General features: G+C 37.5%; 1 protein-coding gene across 5 annotated transcripts in view; it reads right to left on the bottom strand.

Annotated features, from left to right (window-relative positions):
• TPST1 (tyrosylprotein sulfotransferase 1) overlaps positions 1 to 20,739 on the bottom strand; it is a 227,699-nt gene that overhangs the window by 147,624 nt on the left and 59,336 nt on the right. Inside the window, exons 5-6 of one of the 5 annotated variants that reach the window (XR_010917981.1) lie at positions 13,772 to 13,822; positions 4,785 to 7,335 (exon numbers count right to left, since the gene is read on the bottom strand). Coding sequence is in view for 4 of the 5 variants with exons in the window: in XM_067537961.1 (XP_067394062.1) it covers positions 9,152 to 9,196; positions 13,772 to 13,822 (96 nt within the window). In the remaining variant the exon portion in view is untranslated. Of the gene's footprint in view, positions 1 to 3,966; positions 7,336 to 7,733; positions 9,197 to 13,126; positions 13,210 to 13,771; positions 13,823 to 20,739 lie in introns of those variants that run through there. The other 4 variants (XM_067537962.1, XM_067537963.1, XM_067537961.1 and 1 more) reach the window with 4 other exon arrangements.

The raw sequence follows: 20,739 nt of genomic DNA, 5'->3' as shown, positions 1-20,739 counted from the left end.
TGACAAAAAAACATGTAATGGATCGCTGCTCTGAAGCGCATGAACTTGGGCGTAATGCAGCAATTATAAGACTTCAACATTGCAAAAAACGTTTGTTGTTGCTCATGCAAGAAAAGAAAAGAAAAGATTGCACGTAACATCTAAGGACTTTTGTTCCAGAAAGACTAATAGTTCTATACCAATCTGAAAATAATAAAGACCATTTTCAAGAAAAAACTGGTTTTATCATCTGCTTTGCTAATAGATTGTTGAGACGCAGAAATTTCAAAGCAGCACTTCTCTATTCTGTCAGTAGGGGAAGCTCTGTGTTTTCTTTTGCTCTGGATAGCTATCCAGAACACAAGAATTTTATTTGCATATGTAGCATAGCAAATTAACTCATCAGTTGTGAAACTTGCTCATTCCTTGTGTGAATCTATAAATACGTCTTTCAATATAGATTTTTAAAAAAGATTAGATTCCATTTTAACCAATTCAAACTGAACTACTTGCACTGCAGTAAAAGAAAAGGATACTCTCTAAAGCTGCCAATAAAAATAAAAAATAATCTGTCCCTCCTAGCCACAAGAAAAGACAAAGTAAGGCTAAAAAGAAAAAAAAATCTGAAGAAATCCCACAATAAATATTTTAAAGAAAAAATGAAGATATCTTCTATAAAACTTCAGTCAATTGGTCAGGAAATAAATTAGTACACAGACAAAACTCCTTTGAATAATCATTCTTAAAATACTTTGCCAGACAAAATTTAATGACAAATCCTCACTATTTTATCAGTATAATTTACATTAATACTTAATGAACAAAAAGTTCAAAATGTTCAAAAGCAAATGTGTTTTTGGATTCCCCTCTCTCAAGAAAAACTACTATTGTTAAAGGGACCGTATCATATTTGGTAGGCTCAGAATATGACCTACCTCTTTTGTTGTAAATTTGATTGCAAACCCCATGTTATTCTTTCATTGCTTTCCTCCTTCTCCTCAATAAAAGCTGCTTCAATGGGCTTTTTCTAGAAAGGAAAACCCAATCTATGTGATCCCCAGCAACCCTCTATTGACAACCCAGGACGCAAATGCGTGTGAAATGCAGGGAAAACATTTTCTAGCAAGGAAATAGTGGGTTACTAAATAAAAGAATTTTTTTTCAAAATGATGACTAATGCCTTGACAGAGTCCTTTAAATATTCTGTTGAGACATTTATAATTTTTAATAAGCAGCTGCAACTGTAGTAAAAAGATCCTCCCACTCAGCTGTCACACAACAACCAAGAATTAGGCTTCCTCTGAGGGGGGAAGACGGGGGAGTGGAAATGACATTTCAGGGGTCCTTGAATTATCATCAGTGGAGAATAATAGTTTTATAGAAGAGAGGTTTTATACTGTTTATTCGAGGAATCTTGGTAAAGAAAATACTTATTTAACCTAACTTTATAAATTATCTACTGATGTCTACAGTCTTATTAGCTTAGCATCTCTGTGCTAAATCAATAAACAAGCTAGTTCATGCAGAAATGTATATAGAAAAACAGAATTTACATATACAGAAATAAAATTCCATTATATTAGGGCCCAATTCTGAAAATCTGTATGTACTTAACTTTAAGAACATGAGTAGTCCTACTGGTCACATATTAAAGTTAAGCACATGCATACATGTCTGAAGTTTCATGGCATCGGATTGTATCTTTCATTATTATTGCTATTCACCTGAATGGTGCATGGTACAGGAATATCTTGTTTCTGTATGCATATCTTCAAAAGTTAAAAGTTGCATTAATAACTCAAACAAAAAAAAATCACATTTAAAGCATTTATTTTGAAAAATAAAATACAAAAGATCACTGCATTGTAAATGTACATGTAATTTATCAACATCTCAGAAGTGATTTTTAAAAAATAATTAAAAGAAAGATATTTAACAATTTCCACATGTCAATAAAATTGAAACAGGTACAACTGTTTTACCAAAAAAACCCACAATTTAGGACAAGCACAGCCACTTTTCCAAAATTTCATACATTTAAATTCAAAATGTTTCACAAACCATTTTTACTAACTCTTTAAAATTAAGGTCTGGAATTAAACAGTGATCTAGACAGAATAGCAGTTTCAACATAGGCCAGATTTTGCTTTAACTTTTTTTTCAAAACATAAAAACAGTTGTATAAATGTAACACAGTACTACATCATCATCATCATCATCAGTGAAAGTGTTGAACATATCAGAAAAGTGCTTTTATTCTTACAGGTTTAAGTGTGCTCACAAAAACAAACAAATAAAAGCCCCAAACAAAACAAAAAACACAGTCTGTAGGCGAATGGGAGAAGATTCTGAAAAAAGCAGGCCATGAACGGTACACCTCACTGATCTCAGTAAGACAGTCCTTATAATGTCATGTCAAAGAGAAAATAATAATTAAATAAAGTTAGATTTGTGCACTCATTACATGTTAAAATTCATTTTGCAGTCCCATACATTTTCACAAATACAAATAATAATTCACAGTTGGAATGGCAACAATATCAGTTTGGTCCAAAATTACCATCCAAGCTAGGCACAGCCACTCATAAACTTTTCCTTCAACACAATATGGATATTTATAAAGCATAAAAATTTGTCGGAAGTAAGTAATTAGTAAGGTGAAGACAGCGAAAAGCTTTTTTATTCTTTCAGTAAACCCTTTAGCTACATAGTGCAAATTATTTTTTTTATTATTAACTTTCTCTTCCATCACAAAACTGACAGTGAAATTGCTTCTGGGGATGCTTTCAAGGCAATTTTGCTGCTTTGGAACTTAAAAAGCAGCCCTAAAACAAACTCCAATGCCAATTATTTATTAAAGTAAAATTATCTGAGAAGCAAAAGTTTTAAATGCTTTTTCCTATGTAATGTTAAAATGAACAATTTCCATATAGATTTCTAAATTAAAAATATTTCCAAACAGAATTTATTTCTTTATAATGCAACTTAATCCTTCTCTGTACATTTGTTGTTTATTTATAACACTATGTTGCCTTGGTTTAATTTAAGATGGATGTTACATTTTATTAGGCACCCAGAATATTATAAGCAAAAAGTGCCCTAAAAATAAAATCATTATTGATTATAGCATTAGCAGTAATGCCTTCATCATTAACGAATGGAACAATACACCGTGTACTAAAATCAGTATTCCACATCCTGGCCATTTTTCATCCACTGACAAAGAGATAATTTTCCTGAGGCTGATTCAGGATTCATGGGACTCTAAAGGCAAAAGCCATATGGTTACCTCATTTTTTTATTTTTATTTTTTTTGTCATTTCTTCCCCCTTCTTTAACTAAAAACTGTCTTTAAAAATATCAAAGCTTATTCTAAAAAACTTTAGTATCTTGTTAAAAATGCCTTCAGTTTGCTGTACAAGTTTCACCAGTATATTAATTTTAATGCACATTTAAAATCTGAAGATCTGCTAAAAAGTGCCAAATAAAATTAACAAACTAAGTCTTCCTTTGTACCTTCAGCAGTACCACAGTGCAGAGAAATCCAAGAATAGAGAAAATGGTTTAAATTCAGAGGTGATATGTAATGTCTACGGAGCTTGAAATGATGTAACATACTTTTTCAGCTACTCAGCATGTGATTTATACCAAACTGACTCATAAATATTACTTCTGAATCTGGACTAATACCTTCTTCTATTTCCCTCCCAAAGCCCTAAATATATTAATGCATAATACAATTTTCCACTCTGAAGCTTCCATTAATAATCAGATTTTTTTTTTTAAATCACAATTAACCAGCTTAACTGAAATAATAGGAGCAGATAAATAACCTTGTCATACTCCATTTTATTACCTTATGTGCAAGGTAAGTCCATCAGATATTCTATTCCACTGGTTCTGTCTGTTAAAGCAAATGTATATATATATATATATATATATATATATATATATATATATATATATATATATATATATATACTTTAAACTGCTGACACCTATTACAACAAAATTAGTTATTTTCCATTATAAAGTAAAGATATCATTAATAGTGTCATTTAGTTGTTTGGTTCTTTTTATTATACTCACGACTCAATTAACAGAACTAAATTTTATTAAGAAGTAAAACTAATTTAATAGAAGCAATTTCAACTCCAACGTCAGATGCTTCTCTTTTGGAAAAAATCAAATATATTTTATAATACTTTTGGCATATACTGTCCATGAAGCATAATAATTCTACTGCTATATCACAAAGATTTTTTTATTTACAGTGTTGTTGTAGCTGTGTTGATCCCAGGATATGAGAGAGACAAGGTGGGTGAGGTAATATATTTTATTAGACCAACTTCTGTTGATGAAAGAGACAAGCTTCTGAGATAAACAGCTCTTCTTCAGGTCTGGGAAAAGTACTTAGAGTGTCACCTAAACACAAGATGGAACAAACTGTTAAACAAAATAAGTTAACACAATACAAGAAATTATTCAAACTGAAATGGCAACTAACACCTCTGCAGTGATAGGACAAAAGGAAAGTTAGTGGGGTACAGACTGTTGAAATGAGACATAAAACCAGTGTCTCTACTGAGTCCATGATTTTTGGTGTCCAATAGAGTTATGAATTTAAGCTCCCAGGCTTGTCTTTTGAAGATATTGTGCAGGTTTCCTTTAAGGATGAGGACTGAGAAGTCAGATATGGAGTGATCATTTTGTGAAAAAAGTGTTCGCCCATGGGTGACAGGGTGTTTTTGTCTTTTATCATGTTTTCTGAGTTCATTCAGAGCGTAGTGAGTGTCTAGTTTCACCCGCACAGTAGTTGGGGCATTTGATGTATTGGATGAGGTACAACGCATATGATAGGTATGTTTATGATGTATGGATCTTGAAAGGCATGTTGGGATGTGTGCATAGGAATCATTGTAGCAATGGAGATAAAGCTGCAGGGTTTGCAGCTGTTATGGCAGTGTCTGGTGTCACTATGAGTTGGTGTCTTGGTTTGTGGGGAGATTGCTTCTGGTGATGAGCTTGGTGAGGTTGTGGGATTGTATAAGGCTAGAAAAGGTTTCAGAAAAAGATTTCTTTCAGGATATGGTCCCCATCATGTATGAGTTGTAATTCTTTATTGCTACCTCATCATATATGTTTGAGGTGATAGGTGACAACATGGAGTGTTCAATCATGTTTTTTTCCACTGTATTGAAGCAGGTTCTCTTGAGGAATTAGGGTGGCCCTTTCCAAGATACAATCTACTTCTCTGGTGGAGTGTCCTTGTTTGGTGAAGGCAGTTTTAAAGTGTGTTAAGTTGTATGTTCGGAACTTCCTCCTTGGAGCATATTTTGTGGTTTCTGAGTGCTTGGCATTAGGTAACAGACTTCTTGATGTGTCTGGGATGGTTGCTTGATCTGTGGCGGTAAGTGTGTTGACCCAGAGGTTTTTTGTACATAGTTGTCTGTAGGATTATGCTGTTGAAGCGGATTGTGGTGTCCAAGAAGTTGATGCTGGTGTATGAATACTCTAGAGAGACTTTGATGATTGGGTGGAGGTTGTTGAAATTGTGGTGGAAATCTACGGAGGAGTTGAGGTCATCTGTCCAGAGGATGAAAATGTCATTGAAGTATCTCAGATATATCATCGGTTTCATGTTGTGTTTTTCTAGAAATTCTTCCTGAAGTTAGCCCAGGAAGAAGTTGGCATACTGGGGCACCATCCTAGTATCCATGGCTATTCCCATGGCTTGGACAAAGTGTTTTTTTGTTGAATGTAAAGTTGTTAAGGGTGAGGTTGAAATGGATGGGTTTAACAATGTGTCTGAGGTGGATATCTAAATGTTGTCCATTATCTTGCAGATATTTGAGGCAATGATGGTGAGGGATATTGGTGTATAAGGAGGTGACATTCATAATGGCAGGTATGGTGTTCTGAGGGAGGTTTTTGATATTGTGGAGTTTCTGGAGGAAGTCCGTTGTGTCCTGAAGGAATCTGTCCTTTGAGTGATGAATGGCTTGAAGATGGTTTCTGAAAGTCCTGATATTCCTTCAGTAAGAGTGCCATGGCCAGATATGACAGTCTGTCTGGGTTCCCTTGTTTGTGTATCTTGGGAAGTATGTAGAAAGTGCCTGGGGTATGTTTGTAGGAGATGTGGTTATACTGTTTCTCTTGGAGTTGTTTGAGGAAGGATTTTATGATATCCTTAAATTCCTGTGTGAACTGTGGTGTGGGGTCTTCTGAGTTCTTTATGGTAGGTAGTGAAGGAGAGTTTTCAGTTGGCCTTATTGATAGTCATCACAGTTGAGAACGACAATGGCACCCCCTTTGTCTGCTGGCTTGGTTACTATTTGGTGGTTGGATTTTAAGGACTGTATAGCTTTCCTCTCCAAAGTGGAGAGATTGTGGTGGATGTGATGTTGGTTAAGGATTTCACAGTCAGTTTTTTTTCTGAAGCAATCAATATAATGATCAGGTATATGGTTTTGTCCATTGATGGGTGTCCTGTCAGATACTCTTTTTTCTTATGACTGTTAGTGAGAATGTGGCATTTGTCATCCTTGTTATGAAAGAATACTTTGAGGCAGAGTCATCAAAAGAATTATTCTAGTTCTCCACGTTAGTATAGTATCAGGTTCTATGTTGGGGCAGAAGTTCAGTCCCTTGTAGAGTATAGATAATTCAGCTCCAGTTAGGGGTAGTCTTGATAGGTTGATGACATTGGGGTGTGGTGTCATGTTGTGTCCATGTGGTGGGTATTGGTGTAATGGTTTCTCCCAGAGGTGGAGTTTTTGTGGGTTGTGGTGTTATTGTAGTTGGTTTCACTTTTTGTTTTTGAGTTGGATGGCTGTCATCAGGTGGTTATTTATTTATTTTGTTGGGGGCGGGGGTTGATTGTGTAAGAAACCCAAAACTATCTCCAGGTAAGATTCCTGATTTTTTCCTGCCAATGTGTGGGAGCAGGTGATTTTTTGTTTGAGGTGATCCCTTCTGGAGTATGTGAGGGGCAGGAGATGGTTTCTCAGTTTTTTAAAAGCCCTTCTGCAGAGCTGCTCAGCATATTTCGGAGCTGTATGTAGTGGTGAGAGGACTATAGATGGTGAGTCCTCTAGGGATGATGTTTTGTTTCTGGCATTTGCTCAGGAAGTAGATGTCGCTGTTAAATTTGGCATTCTCCTTCTTCGTGTGGTGGAGTCTCCATTTCCAGACAGCAAAATTCAGTATCTTCCATTGTTGTTTTGAGTGTTATTGTAGCTGTATTCGTCCCAGAATATGAGACACACAAGGCAGGTGAGATAGTATCTTTCATTGGACCAACTTCTGTCGGTGAAAGAGACAAGATTTTGAGCTCCACCGAGCTCTTCTTCACATCTGGGAAAGACAATCAGAGTGACACAGCTAAATAAAAGCTGGAACAGACTGAATGAATGCATTCACACAGAAAAATGGTAATTGACAAAAACACCCTATCAGCCATGGGAAATACTTTTCACTAAACGATCACTCCATGTGTGACTTCTCAGTTCTTGTCCTCAAAGGAAACATGCACAATACTTTCAAAAGATGAGTCAGGAGCCTAAATTCATAATTCCGCTAGACACGAAGAATTATGGACACAATAGACACACTGGTTTTATGTCTCAATTACAATAATCTGTAAACTATTAACTCTCCTTAGTAATATGACTGCAGAGGTGTTAATTGCCCACTTCATTCATTGACTGGTTTCTTACAAACGTGTTAACTCTTTATGCTCAACAATCTGTTCCACTGACCTTGATAAGTTTATGGAGGGGATAGTATGATAAAGTTGCTTACAATGGCATATAGTTCACCTGTATCCGCTGTTAGCAAATATCTCTAATGGCTGGAGATGGGACACTAGATGGGGAAGGCTCTGAGTTATTACAGAGAATTCTTTCCCAGATGTGTGGCTGGTGGGTCCTTCCCAAATGCTCAGAGTCTAACTGATCCGCATATTTGTGGTCAGGAAGGAATTTTCCCTCAGGTCAGATTGGCAGAGACCCTGGGTTTTTGTTTTTGCTGTCCTCTGCAGCATGGATCACAGGTCACTGGCTGGTTTGAACTAGAGTAAATGATGGATTCTCTGAAACCTGAACTCCATAAATCAAGATTTGAGGACTTTAGGAGCTCAGCCCAGTGGTTATGGGCCTATTGCAGGAATGGGTGAGTCAGGTTCTGTGGCCTGTGATGTGCAGGTCATCAGACTAGATGATCATGATGGTCCCTTCTGGCTTTAACGTCTATGAGCCTGTGATATTATTTCACCCATCTTGTCTCTCTAAAGATTTTTTATTACTTCAGTTTACATTTTTTCTCTTTAAGAAGCCTAAAACTATTACATTTTTAATTAAGCAGATTTAAGTGTAACTGTATCAATTCTACTACTAAGAATCAGAAGAGTTCCATTTTGAATATTGTTTAACTACTTCACTTAGAACACAATAGACATTTGCAGCAAACTAAGGAGCACATTCTGCTAACCTAACACAAGGTCAACTTTTTAAAAATAGGAATCTGAATGTTATACTTTAAATAACTGATATTGTAGGCTATCAGGTAATATGCCAATTTATGGTTTATAAAGCACCATGTCTATTTACTGTGCTCAATGAAGTATTTTAAAAATAACTTGAATTTCTGAATAGTGGAAGTTAAGAACACAGATATTTTTACTAGCTTTTTGTTTCTTTAGACACAACTGTGCACATGAACAACACATATTGTAACTTCACATGTAATATTGTAGCTCTGTAGTTGTCATCATTTAGTTCTATAAAATATCCACTGCATAGTTCTTCAAATCAGTTTGCTGAACTACTATTGCTAAAAATCAGACATTTAAATAATTTTTCACCTTTTAGCTTCACAGACACACTTTGGCCAGCAGTTGAGAACTGAACAATAATGTGAGCAACAGCACATTTAGCTGAGTGATGTCAGGCTCTTAATGGCTTTATATTAGCTAAGCACAGCTTGCAAAGCATGAGCACTAACTGTTCAAAATGTGAGAACAGGCAAACACCCAGTAACAGAGCAAAGCCCACGTTAGAGATCACACACAAAGAGGGTTTATCAGAAAGATTCAAGGTGCCCACAGCTAAGATTTTTATGCTCTGAAAACATGAAACAGACACCATAGCTAGTCTACTTTACTGGTCCAAGTTCATTTTATCTTGCCACGGGACTTCCTTTCTACTGTCTTCTTTGGCTGGAACAAAAGAAACCAATTTTGCTTTTTAAATAAAAAAATATTTTTAATTTGAACTGATGGAGCAAGTCAAAAGGTTTAATTTCACGTGATAAGTTCTTCTATATATTTTTCTGAATCTCTAGTTTTAACATATCAAGAATAATTAAACGTTATCCTTAAGAAAAATAGTTTGTTCCTATATTTTTGGATATTTAATTACAAAATGTACCTGTCCTTTTATCTGCGAGCATGACATTGAAAACATGAGCAAACGACCTTATGAGGTAAGCACGTATTTTATTAAAGAAAGAGAAACTGAGTAAGAGAGGTAAAAGTGACTATGTCTTAACCTCCCAGTCCCTTTCTCCCCTACACAGTGAAAATACTCCCTCTAGAGCACTGGCTCCCAAGCTTTTTACTAACTGTATTTTGTCTATTTCTGCAATCCTTCCAGGCTACAAATTCATGGGGAGCCCCAAAAATCACAGACCAGCATCCTCCTCACCCTGCCAAGGGGGCAATCACAGCCTGGAGCAGCTCACTCCACCCTGACACCACAACCTTAATCCTGGCCCAGTGCGGAAGGAGGCCTGGGCGGAAAGAGCTGGAGAATGAACCAGCGACACACTAACCCCAGAGCAGTGGCTCTTGTCCCACAATGCCCTTCTCCATGACTGAGCCCTACCTGAGTGGTGCTGCAACCCCATCAGCCCATCATGCTGGGTCCAGCCATGTGAGACAGGAGCCACCACTGTAGGGTGAGTGTACAGCGGGTGCACTTTGCAACCTCCTCCTCCCCACCAGGTCTGTGACCCATCCAGACCCTTCCCACAACCCACCGCTTGGGAAATACTGCTCTAGAGAAATAAGATTTCATAAACGTATTGAGCTGAACCAGTGTCCTACGTGCACTCAAACTTTTTAAAATCGCCACTTATCTGACTGACATTAATACACGTTTTCTTATGGCAGTGTGCGGGAAGGCGGACAGGATGAAGTGTTTGAGTTACAGAATTACCTGGTGCTTCCCAAATATGCAGTTCTGCATGGCTCACAGGTTCTTGTAAGCCCCATTTTTATAGTAATGCCAACCTCAAGAAATGAATTGGCCCCTGCTGCAAGAATTCTCATCCCCACATCTGCCTGCCCCCACCCCAGCAATTAATCCTGTCCCCCAGCCCTCCCATCAGTTCAGCTCCCACAGCACCCACCCTATCAGTCCAGCCCCCTTCATTCAGTTCAGGCCCCTACACCATCAGCCTCCACCCCATTCAGTTCAGCCCCTCAGCCTCCATCAATTCATCTTCCAGCCCCCCAGTTCAGCTCCATCCCCACCCCATCAAACCCTACGTGCCCCAGTTCAGCCCCCCTTCCCTCCCGCACCTCCCCTGGGGTTCTTTGCCCCAACTCCCAGGCCTGGGAGAGGGGCTGCTGCAGGGTCTCCCCCCCTCCTTCCCAGGTTGTGGGGGCAGCTCCAGGGAATTTTCACCCCACTCTTCACCTTCCTAGTGCTGGAAATAGAGGGAGAGGCAGAGGCACCGCCCCGTCTGTGTTTCGCACAGGAGGGAAGGGGAGGAGAGAGAGAGAGAGAGTTGTGTTGAGCTGCTGGGCTCCTTGTTCCCTCCTCCTCTCTCTACTCCTAGGAGAACCAGGAGTGGAAGGGAGAGACTCAGGGCTGAACTTTGCAAGGGGGTTGGAGCGTCTCCCGTGATCATGAGACAACTTCCAGCACCCTCTGAAATCCTGTCACTCGCCCCAAAAAAAAAAAAAAAAAAAAAAGCAAGTGTTGGCAATACTGGTGCTGCCGGCACAAAATTAATAACCTGGTCATCTCTGCCTCTCATTGCAGGAATTTTAGAAACCTGAATGGAGGCAAAATGTCTTTTTTCCCCCCGATAAATTCTCCCAAGCCTGGCTACAGTTGTACTCTAAAATTACCATTTTAATGGTAAGCAATGTTAATGCACATGAAGAGGGTCAAAACTAGTCAAAACCTGCTAATGGGGCCTGCCAGCTAGGAAGATTCTTAAATTGCCAAACCGAACAAAGAATGAAAGGAGAGATGCTGGCGTGCTGTTCTTCACGAGAAGAATGAAGTTGCCCAATGGCTTGAGAGATTGGAGGAAGCCCTGTTTTTGTGGGGTTTATATAGTTTCGTTGTTTTAAATAAACTAGAGTTACCAAGCTCCTGATTTTCAAAGTACTAAGTGTCCACAGCTCGGTTATAGCCAAAGGGGAGGAGGAGGAGGAGGAGGAGGTGGTGGTGTGTGTGTGTGTGTGTGTGTTTAAAAAAAGCTCACAAGGTCATTTTGATTGTGTTCAAAAGACCACAGGTGTCAGAGGAGGGGAAGTTCTTTGTGCAATTAGGAGAAGAGGAGGAGAAAATTAACATGAATCCAGAGAATCAGTCTGCAGAGAAAGAAATGTGTAACACAGGAGCTCTCTGCCTCCAGGGCTATTCCTCTCCCTGGTTCTATAGGGCAGAACTACATTAACTTTAGATCTTTTTCAATTTAACTTTGAATTATTCTAAGTAATTTTTCATGAAAAAGCCCTACGATAACAATAATGACAAGCTCTTCCAGTTACATGTGTCCTATCCTATAGCTTTTACTCATGAAACTGTCATTGGGAATTTTCCCTAGGTAAAGGCTGCAGGACTGAGCCCATAATTTGTATGCACTCCTACAAACAACATGATAAATTTTTGTGTTTAATGCAACCTTGTAACATTCTCACTCATCAGGGACAGTTTCTTGTTTCATCTTGGGTTTGCTTTGCTTTTGGTTTTATAAAGCAGGCAAGTAAAATATCATTAATATATTTACTATCTTCTTGGTAAAGATGAGTGAGCACATTTTGCTCCTGGGCAAGACAATTTGTATGATGATTTTTCAAGGCCAGATTAACAGAACAGAACAAGGCACATTTAGATGCCGTCTTCTCTTTTTTGTCATTAGATTCACCATATTAAAAGCAATGAAAAAATCTGACTGATAATTTTATAGCATGCACATTTATTGTACAACATTTTCTCAGTGTGGATTAATCAGTTGAAAAATATATCTATATTTCTTAGTTATTTAAAACTTGTTGGTAGTCACAAGACTATATTAATATAATGGAATTCTGAGAATTAAGGTCTGCTTTCTCTGTGATTAAAATAAAGGTCATGAAGTTGTTAGCAGAAGACCAGTAATGATACATATCAGCAACAGAACCCAGAGTTTGAGATGCAGTACCATACAGATGGAAAAGTTTTGTTGGATTTATAATGATACTGAGCCTTGATCAGCCACTTTCTTGGCAACTTATGTCTGTTACTGTCTGTTATTGAAACGAAAAAAAAATCCCTTCTCTAGTTAGAATAGATGCTATGTCAGCAGTCATAACTATTCTTTAATACCTTTGATGCAGGACTGTGCCATGTATAAGTACCACACTATTATTAGGGCTTAATAAATAATGACATTACTATAGAATAAAATATATCTGAATACTTGGGGGGGAATAATTCTTCCCCCCGCAAAATAAATTTAATTGTGCATTACAAAGTCAGCAAAACCCTCTGAACTAGTTAACTGATGAGAATAAAACATCTTAATAATGTACCAAATTTTGAATTATAATTAAAGTTGGGAAATATATTATCTAGTTGAATGTTCTTACTAACTGATGAGATAACACATCTTTACTGCCCATGACTGAATTGCTTTACTGAAGTGTGCCAAAACACTCTAGAGATAGCCACACTATCTGCACTGTATTTGATTTCCAACCTTTCAGAACAAGGCAACAGATGGTAGTAAAGAAACTTAATCTGCTAACAGTAAGACACAGTATTTCATTTGGAGGTATTTGGAATGAAATCTGGCTTGAAAGGCAGAGTTCAGATCTGAAGGTTCTCAAGGTTCCAAAAATGTTTGGATCTGGCACTTTGTCTTGGACTCCTCTCTAGGTTGGAAGCAGTGTGCTACATTCCATACCAGAGATACAAAGAGGCTCAGTGGGGGGACGCTGCATCTCTAGAACTGTGCAGGAGAAGAGTAATGAAGAGGTCAAGCTCTGCTAGAAAGCTGATAGGCACATGGTTTTCCTATCACCCACTAGCAAACAAGATAGAAAAAGGAGGCATGAAACTAAATATTAGAAGTGAGGTAAGGGTACAAGAAGTCCCCAGCATGTAGAAAGGGGAAAAATCAAATTACTCTAGACAGTAGTACAAATAAGCCTAGACAAACTATATACAATGCTCAGTTTATGGCACATATTTCATTAAATCAGATGAGGAAGTTCTCTAAAGAGAAGCCAAATGTCATGTCTTGTAAACTCACATCATTTAAGCAATTCTTTAGAGAGAAACAAACCACTATGTGGCTTCACAAATCTGACCATTATTACTACCAACTTCTGTCATGTTAGGGAAAAGGCTAAGGCTTACCTTTTCATAGGACATTTTACCTATGACTTAACCATATATAATCTCACTGAAATGAAAAAATCAATATACTTTCTTTGTAAAGTGGTTCTTAATAAAGATCCCCCGCCCCATCTCACTTCATCAGAGATAAGGAAAGCAATCTAATACTGTACCTGTGGCATTTCTTTAAGAAAATCAGGAAGCTGAAATTCACCTTTATAGACCTGGAAAAAAAACCAGTAAAACTTTAAACAGATGCTATCATTATGTGATGTTCAAACTGCTAACGGGAATTCTGTTCAATAAAAGATAGGTTAGTCTGGATCAACTGGAACTAGTCATGCTAATCAGACATGCCTGGAGCAGTGAGGACTGATTTAATCAACGATTTCAATCAAGATTTAAATCAGCAAACAGGAAACCTTGATTTAAACGTTGATTTAAATAATTTACTTTAAGCGTGTTTTGCATTTATGCTTTTTAGCTATTTTCCTAAAAAAAGGTTGAGTCTCATTGATTGGTAACCACTAAAACATGGTGATTTGCAACTAAATATAGACTTTACACTAAATTTGGGCTTCTTTTTGCTAACCAGAAGGTGTGCCGGTCATCAGGCAAAGACAATGAAGGTCTATTTACATATTAGATAAACAAAGCTATAAAGCGGGGGAGGAGACAGCTTGGTCTCTACACGGCAGCAGGGAAGAGAAACTTTATCTGGGCTAGACAAAAACCGGGGGTCTAAATCTCAAGTGATAAGCTATTCAATATTGTCTAAAGTGTGAAGCGTTTATACACACTGGTGATTAACATCATTGTGAAATGTATGTATTAACACCATACAAGGAATTATGGATAACTCACTGATATTATGCTTCACAGTCCATGACCAAATACAGGGAGAAACAGATTTACCCAGAAAGGAGGGAAGGCAGCTATCTACCCGTCTCCAGAGAAATTAAGCAAGGCGTGAGCAAAAACAATGGAAGTCCCATTTACATTCAAATCAGCAGGGGTGTGGGAAGACCACAGAAAGGGAAGAACAGCATGAAGTCAGCCTGCATCTGGAAACAAGATCACTGACCTTTGAGAGATATGAACAGAGATAGAAAGCCATTTTGGCATCCATCACTAGACAGATCCAAGGGGCCAGAGCTTTGGCAAACTGAGAAAGAGGATTCCTTCAACTAAGGTGCAGGGGAAGGTTGAAGTTTCTGGGAACTGAATATAGATGAGAAACCTGCTTAGGCAAATTGAAGCCAGCACCTTGTGTTCTGTGGAAGGTCCTGACTTAGGGAAAGTCAACCATGTGTGAGAAAAATAATTGGTGAGAAAAACTATTTTGAACAAAGCCTATATCCTGCTAGATTGTTTACTTTTAGAAACATTTTATTTTTATTTGATTGTAATAATCACTTTTATTTCTTTTGCTTGCCATCACTTAACCTATGTCCTATTGTTAATAAACTTTTTATTTTTACAATAAACCAACTCATTGCTGTGTTTAAAGGGGAGGGTGTATTTACCCCAGTTGATAAGCTGTGATGTTTTGTCTCTTTAAAAGGAGCAAACAAACCTTATTTCTCTGAATGGTCCAGGACAGGGCTGGACATTGTAGAGCACATGGTTTGGGGAAAATTTGGGACTGGGAGTGTGGTGGGATCACCCTGCAAATAGTAACCAAGGCTGGTGGAAACCAGGAAGCGGCCCATGGGGCGGAGGGAGGAGGAAGAAGGGGGAAAACTGTTGCACTGTAGGCAGGCTGCAGAAGTCAGATTTGCTGATCCAGAGATGCACAGCACAGACACTAAAGGTGTGACCTGCATGCTTGTCTGCTGGCTGCACGCATCCAGACAAGACAGCTTCAACAACAGCATTTTGAGGCACTCGGGGATAGAGGACAGGGAGTGACAACCCCTCTCTGGTATGGATTGCACCCCAGAACCTGAGAGGAGGATACACTTATATCTATACACATTTATTTAAGCCATCAAATAGCTTAACTTTTTACTAGATGACTCATTTATTGTGATTTGTGTCAAGCTCTGTTTGGATGGAAATTCAATTAAAATGAAAAAACAGCATTTTTTAGATTTATTAATTAAAGAAAACTACCTTCAATATTTTGGATACATAAGAAGAAAGTTTATCAAAACATGTTTTGTGTTTAAAACTAACTGATTTATTAAACAAAGGAAGAATTATTTGTAGTTAGTGAATTGAACTGATTATTTCTGGTCATGTCTTTCAAGATTTTAGAGCTAGTAGATCTCATTCTCATACCTAGTTTTTATTCATAGATCAGAAAAGGAAAACAAGCTCTCCTACTTTTCAGCTCCCACTTGGTTTGTTAACTTTGAACATAGCAGTCATGGAACAGAACTAGCTAAACAAACTGAAATGAAGAAAATCTGCAGAAGAGGCTGCTGCTGAACAGCTGGTGTAACAAGCACTTAGTAAACTCTGATTCCAGGTGCTTAGCCAGGGAGTTCCATCAGTTCATTAGTTTGACTTTCTTTAACTTAGCATCAAACGCGTGCTTGTTAATATTATACTTAAATAATGTTAATAGATTATAATGAAGTTAGGCTTTATCAGAGATTGTCAACTTCAAATTTCGTTTTAAATAATTTTGTTTAAAAATACTATTTAATTTAAACTTTAAAAAAAATCAGTTTTAAATAAAATAACTGATTTTATTTTATCTTTTCAATTATTCACCAGGTCCTGACACTTATTTTAGAATTTCTAATTTTAATTCATGAATGACGAATTGTTAGTTCTACACCTTTACAAACAAACATTCTCCAGCTTAAAACTCCATGATGCCTATAAAAAGCCTGACAACAGTGATGCTGGTGCGCTATCATGCTGACCAATATTGTTGCATTTTCTTGTGCTCCCCCATCTGTCTGTCTGTCCCCATCTCTTATTTCTTGTCTTACATTCAGACTGGAAGCTCTTTGGGGCATAGATCATCTTTGCGTTCTATGTTTGTACACTGCCTAGCACAACAGCCTATTCCATGACTAGAGTCCCTAGACACTTCGGTAATATAAACAATAAAATCAAGTATTGACTGACTGGTCTGTTATAGTGAGAAGTAAACAGTATTTAATACCATTTTTATTTAAGAAATATATACTATGTTAATAAATGCAAAATCTTATAACACTGCATTTGAAGTTTTCTCAGGATATAAATTATGCCTGACAAAGTCCTATAATACCTTATTCACAATATACAGAGGTGGTTGAGCTTCACTTCAGGTTTTCTGTTTTCATAGAGGAACAGTCTTTTGTAAGTTAAAACTCTATACTATTATTAACTATCATGACTGTAAGCATTGTTAATGGAATAGTGTAACATATGCCCTCATTTGGTTTTCTGAAGTTAAATAGTTATAGATAAACACCATAAAACGATCTGTTCTCCTAAATTTACTAAAACATCAATGTATGAATAAAATTTGTAAGGAATAGTTCCAATCCTTTTAGGGCTTAATTACAGTTTAGAATTAAGAATGGCTTTTTGCTGCCTCTGATGCACCTTCACAATAGCTTTCATAGGAAGTAATGCTTGCCATGATCAACAACGCTTCTTCAAAAGCATCAGTTCCTGCAATTCTCAAATGCAGATGTTTAGGTCCTGTAATGTTTGTAAAGGGTGCATGCATGTGTGGATATATCCGAAAATGCCAGGAGCAGTCAAGCATATTTAGTATGAAGATATAATTACCATACAAGTTATCTATCAGACTGATCACACAAGAAAGTATCATTTATGCAAATAAATACTGCCTTTTTTTTTTAAGTCAGTCCTTCTTTACTACATGGTGTCATACAGAAATCTCTCCAAAATTTAAAACTAATCACTAATTACGAAACTAAAAATAAAAGAGGAATTAAGTACAATTTGCAGTAGGTTATCCTCTTCAGAATTGACAGTTTCTCTGTCTTGGCAGAATGGTAGTTCCTTTGTCTTGGCAGAATGGGAGTCTAGACTAGATAAAGTCTGCAATATCGTACTTGATCCTGATCTCAGATAAGGAGCAGAACTGTCCCTGAAATAATTACTAAGTCAGTACACTGCAGTGGCCTTATCTGCAGTGAAGTTGAGTCAGCTCAGAATCTCCTGTCCGCAAAATAATTCACCCCAAATATGACTAACATTAAACAATATGACTGATGTTGAATGGACTAAGCAAGCTGGGAACTTTCACTACTCCATCTCTATAACTAGATTGGTGAAACACATTCAAGGACCCAGATTTTACTAACAAGGGAGCAAGGAACCATCTATTTATGTTGCAAAACCTTAAAATCTGTTATCACAAAAGGAGTGGACAAAGACAGAAGAACAACAGTGATCCACAATGATAGGCACAATTCATTTACATTCTTGAAGCCATTCCCACAATAACCATAGCTTCCCACAATAATGTTAATGAAAGCTACATTGCTCAAAAATTCAGTGTGTGGTCAATGCGATCCCAAATATATTGTAAACATCTGAATACAGTAGAATACTTCATGTTTTTATCTTTTAGCTAAACCATTAGAATGCAGCTAATCTCTCTAGACAGCAGCTAAGAAAGTCATGTATCAACAATGTTATTACATTAATACTACGGAACAATCTATTCACCTATCTGCAACATGAAACAATTCTGGCTAGTTTTATATCCATGAAAGAAATGGAACTGCCTCAGAAGCATTAGGCTATGAAATGTCATATTAATGTGAATTTTTAGTGGAACAAAACAGCTTATGAAAACAATATAGAGATTTGTTACATCAATCAAAATTAGCAACAAAGAGGAAAAGACTAATAGCCAAAATGATCAGCTCAGATATTTCTAAAATGCCCAAATACTAATTAAATCAGCATACTGACTTCATGTCAGGTAGTAAATATTCCAACCTGCAGGTTAAAAAGTCGATATAGTCCAAGCACCACTATGCTATTCAATATTTGTTTAATGAAAAGGACCCACCTTAACAAGATTAATAAGAGTGTTGGGTCGGGATTTAAATGCAGATATCGCTCTCTCCCTGTTATATTTCACAATTTTTTATTTGGTTAGTTTATTGTACAATGTTAAAAACTTTACAAAATAAAATTCTCATGCAACAGAGATACAGCAACCGGCACCTGGAAGACAGCTCTGCAGTTATTCACACCACTACCAAAGACAAATCCTTCTCAGATAGTATTTTTATATTATGGCAGAGCCAAAGGTGCAACAAAACCTCTAGTTGTACAGCATTATCAATTTTCCATAAACATAGCTGGGCACAGCAGAGCAGATTACCACAGATAAGAGTGATTCTGTAATTTGCTATATGCTTAATTTCTGTAATGTAGATACTGAAGACAAAGTATATTTGGTTCAGACATTTTAAATATTCATAAACTAAGGGATTCTTTGTTCCCATGTGTCATGAACAGTCAGTTTCCCATCATGTGAATTCTTATCCACAAAACAGATAATCTAAACCAAAATACCCATGTGATATTACATGAAAAGCACCAATACTGCAACATTCTCCAAAATAGAATCTGAATGCAAGAGGAGACTTGATTAGGAGTTTTTAAAGATAAGGAATTTGGAAGGATCTTAACATATTTGGTTCTTCCATATTAATACATATGCTCTACAAGCCAGACAGCCAATAAAACAAGATGTACCCTGTATTTCAACACTTGCACCTCTATTTCCTTTTAGGCACCACCACTTCAAGATCTAACCAGCCCTTATAAATATTAATAAATACTTGAAAGTCTGGTAAGAACTTATAGGAAGAGTAAAGCTATCTTGCACCTACCATGGGAGAGTAGGTTTGGCAACTATAAGACTGTCATGGTGTTTGAATCTTGTTTTCTTTTCAGTATCCCTCTTTTCTTTTTCAAGCATGAATATAGTCCACACTAACAATTTCCAAGGTTCATTAACAAAAATGTGAAATAGAAGAAAATGTCCAACTCTTCATAAGTTTCACTCTGACCCTATCGTGGTGCTACAGGAAAAGATTATTCAGCTTAAGGGGTGGGGTGGGAGGATGAATGTATGCACACAGATGCACACTATACAAGAAAGCACAGAATGCGTGTGACCTCATGGCAGATTTAATAAATATTATGCCACTAACAGGGATTTAAGACAAAGATGTGGCCAAATGACTGTATATTGCAGTAGCTCTCAGGGCAAGTATCAATAAATACACAAATAACCTGTCCCTCGCCGCCCCTCATATGCCACCTTCCTATTGGTTGGGTGGGTGACTGGGCTACCCAATTAAATATTGGGGGTGGGTGGGAACCAAATTCTGACTTTTCAAAAGCCTTTTCCTTCTGTTAGCTGCACCACCCTCCCTCATCTTAGTTGTACTATTGGAGCTGTGTTTTTAGGAGGCTGCAGGTCTGATCTATCATGTTTTAGGATCAGGAAAGAATTTTTCCTCTTGGACAAACTTGGCAGAGTGCTGGTGCGTTTTTTCACCTTCTCTTCAGCTTCATGGAGGCACAGCTAGGTTGTAAGCATTAAGACTTTAAAGTTTAATATTAGGAAAGGTAAAACTGCTTAGTTTGTCACAATTTGTGGTGGTGTCCAGTGCAGATAAGACTAAAAGGGCCAGCTCCCAAGGCAAATGAGACCTGGGATTTAGTTGGTGGGCCTTAGAAGAAAGAGAAACCTGCAGCCTTTGCATACTTAGCCCCCTCTTATCCCCTGGCAACCTCTGCCCACCCACATCCCTTTACACAAGGGGAGGCAGAGAGGATTCAGAAACAAACTAAGTCCTAGAAGTTGGTCTAGGCAAGTCTACTCCAAATTATTGGTGATATGGTGGGAGCCCTTTAATTCCACATTAGAACCACTTACATGCCTAGTATGTGAGAGCGGGGGTGGGCATACAGTACCCCTCCCCAGTGTTAATAAAGTTGCAGCCTGTCCCCTAAATCCATCCAGTGTGTCTGTGGTTCATTTACCTATGTGTCCTGGATCAAGACCTTGTATCCTGGCAATCTACTATCGAGGAGATATGGGAATCGCTCCCTCAAATGCCAGTCAAAACCATTCCTTCAGTCAGGTGAGGTTAGTAGAAAAGGAGAAACACTCTCTTCCACACAGAAGACATTA

This window comes from Emydura macquarii, unplaced genomic scaffold (assembly GCF_026122565.2).
Source record: "Emydura macquarii macquarii isolate MOO-44397 ecotype Brisbane River unplaced genomic scaffold, CSIRO-AGI_Emac_v2 contig_450, whole genome shotgun sequence".
Lineage (NCBI taxonomy): Eukaryota > Metazoa > Chordata > Testudines > Chelidae > Emydura > Emydura macquarii.
This window is presented reverse-complemented; position numbering and strand designations above follow the sequence as displayed.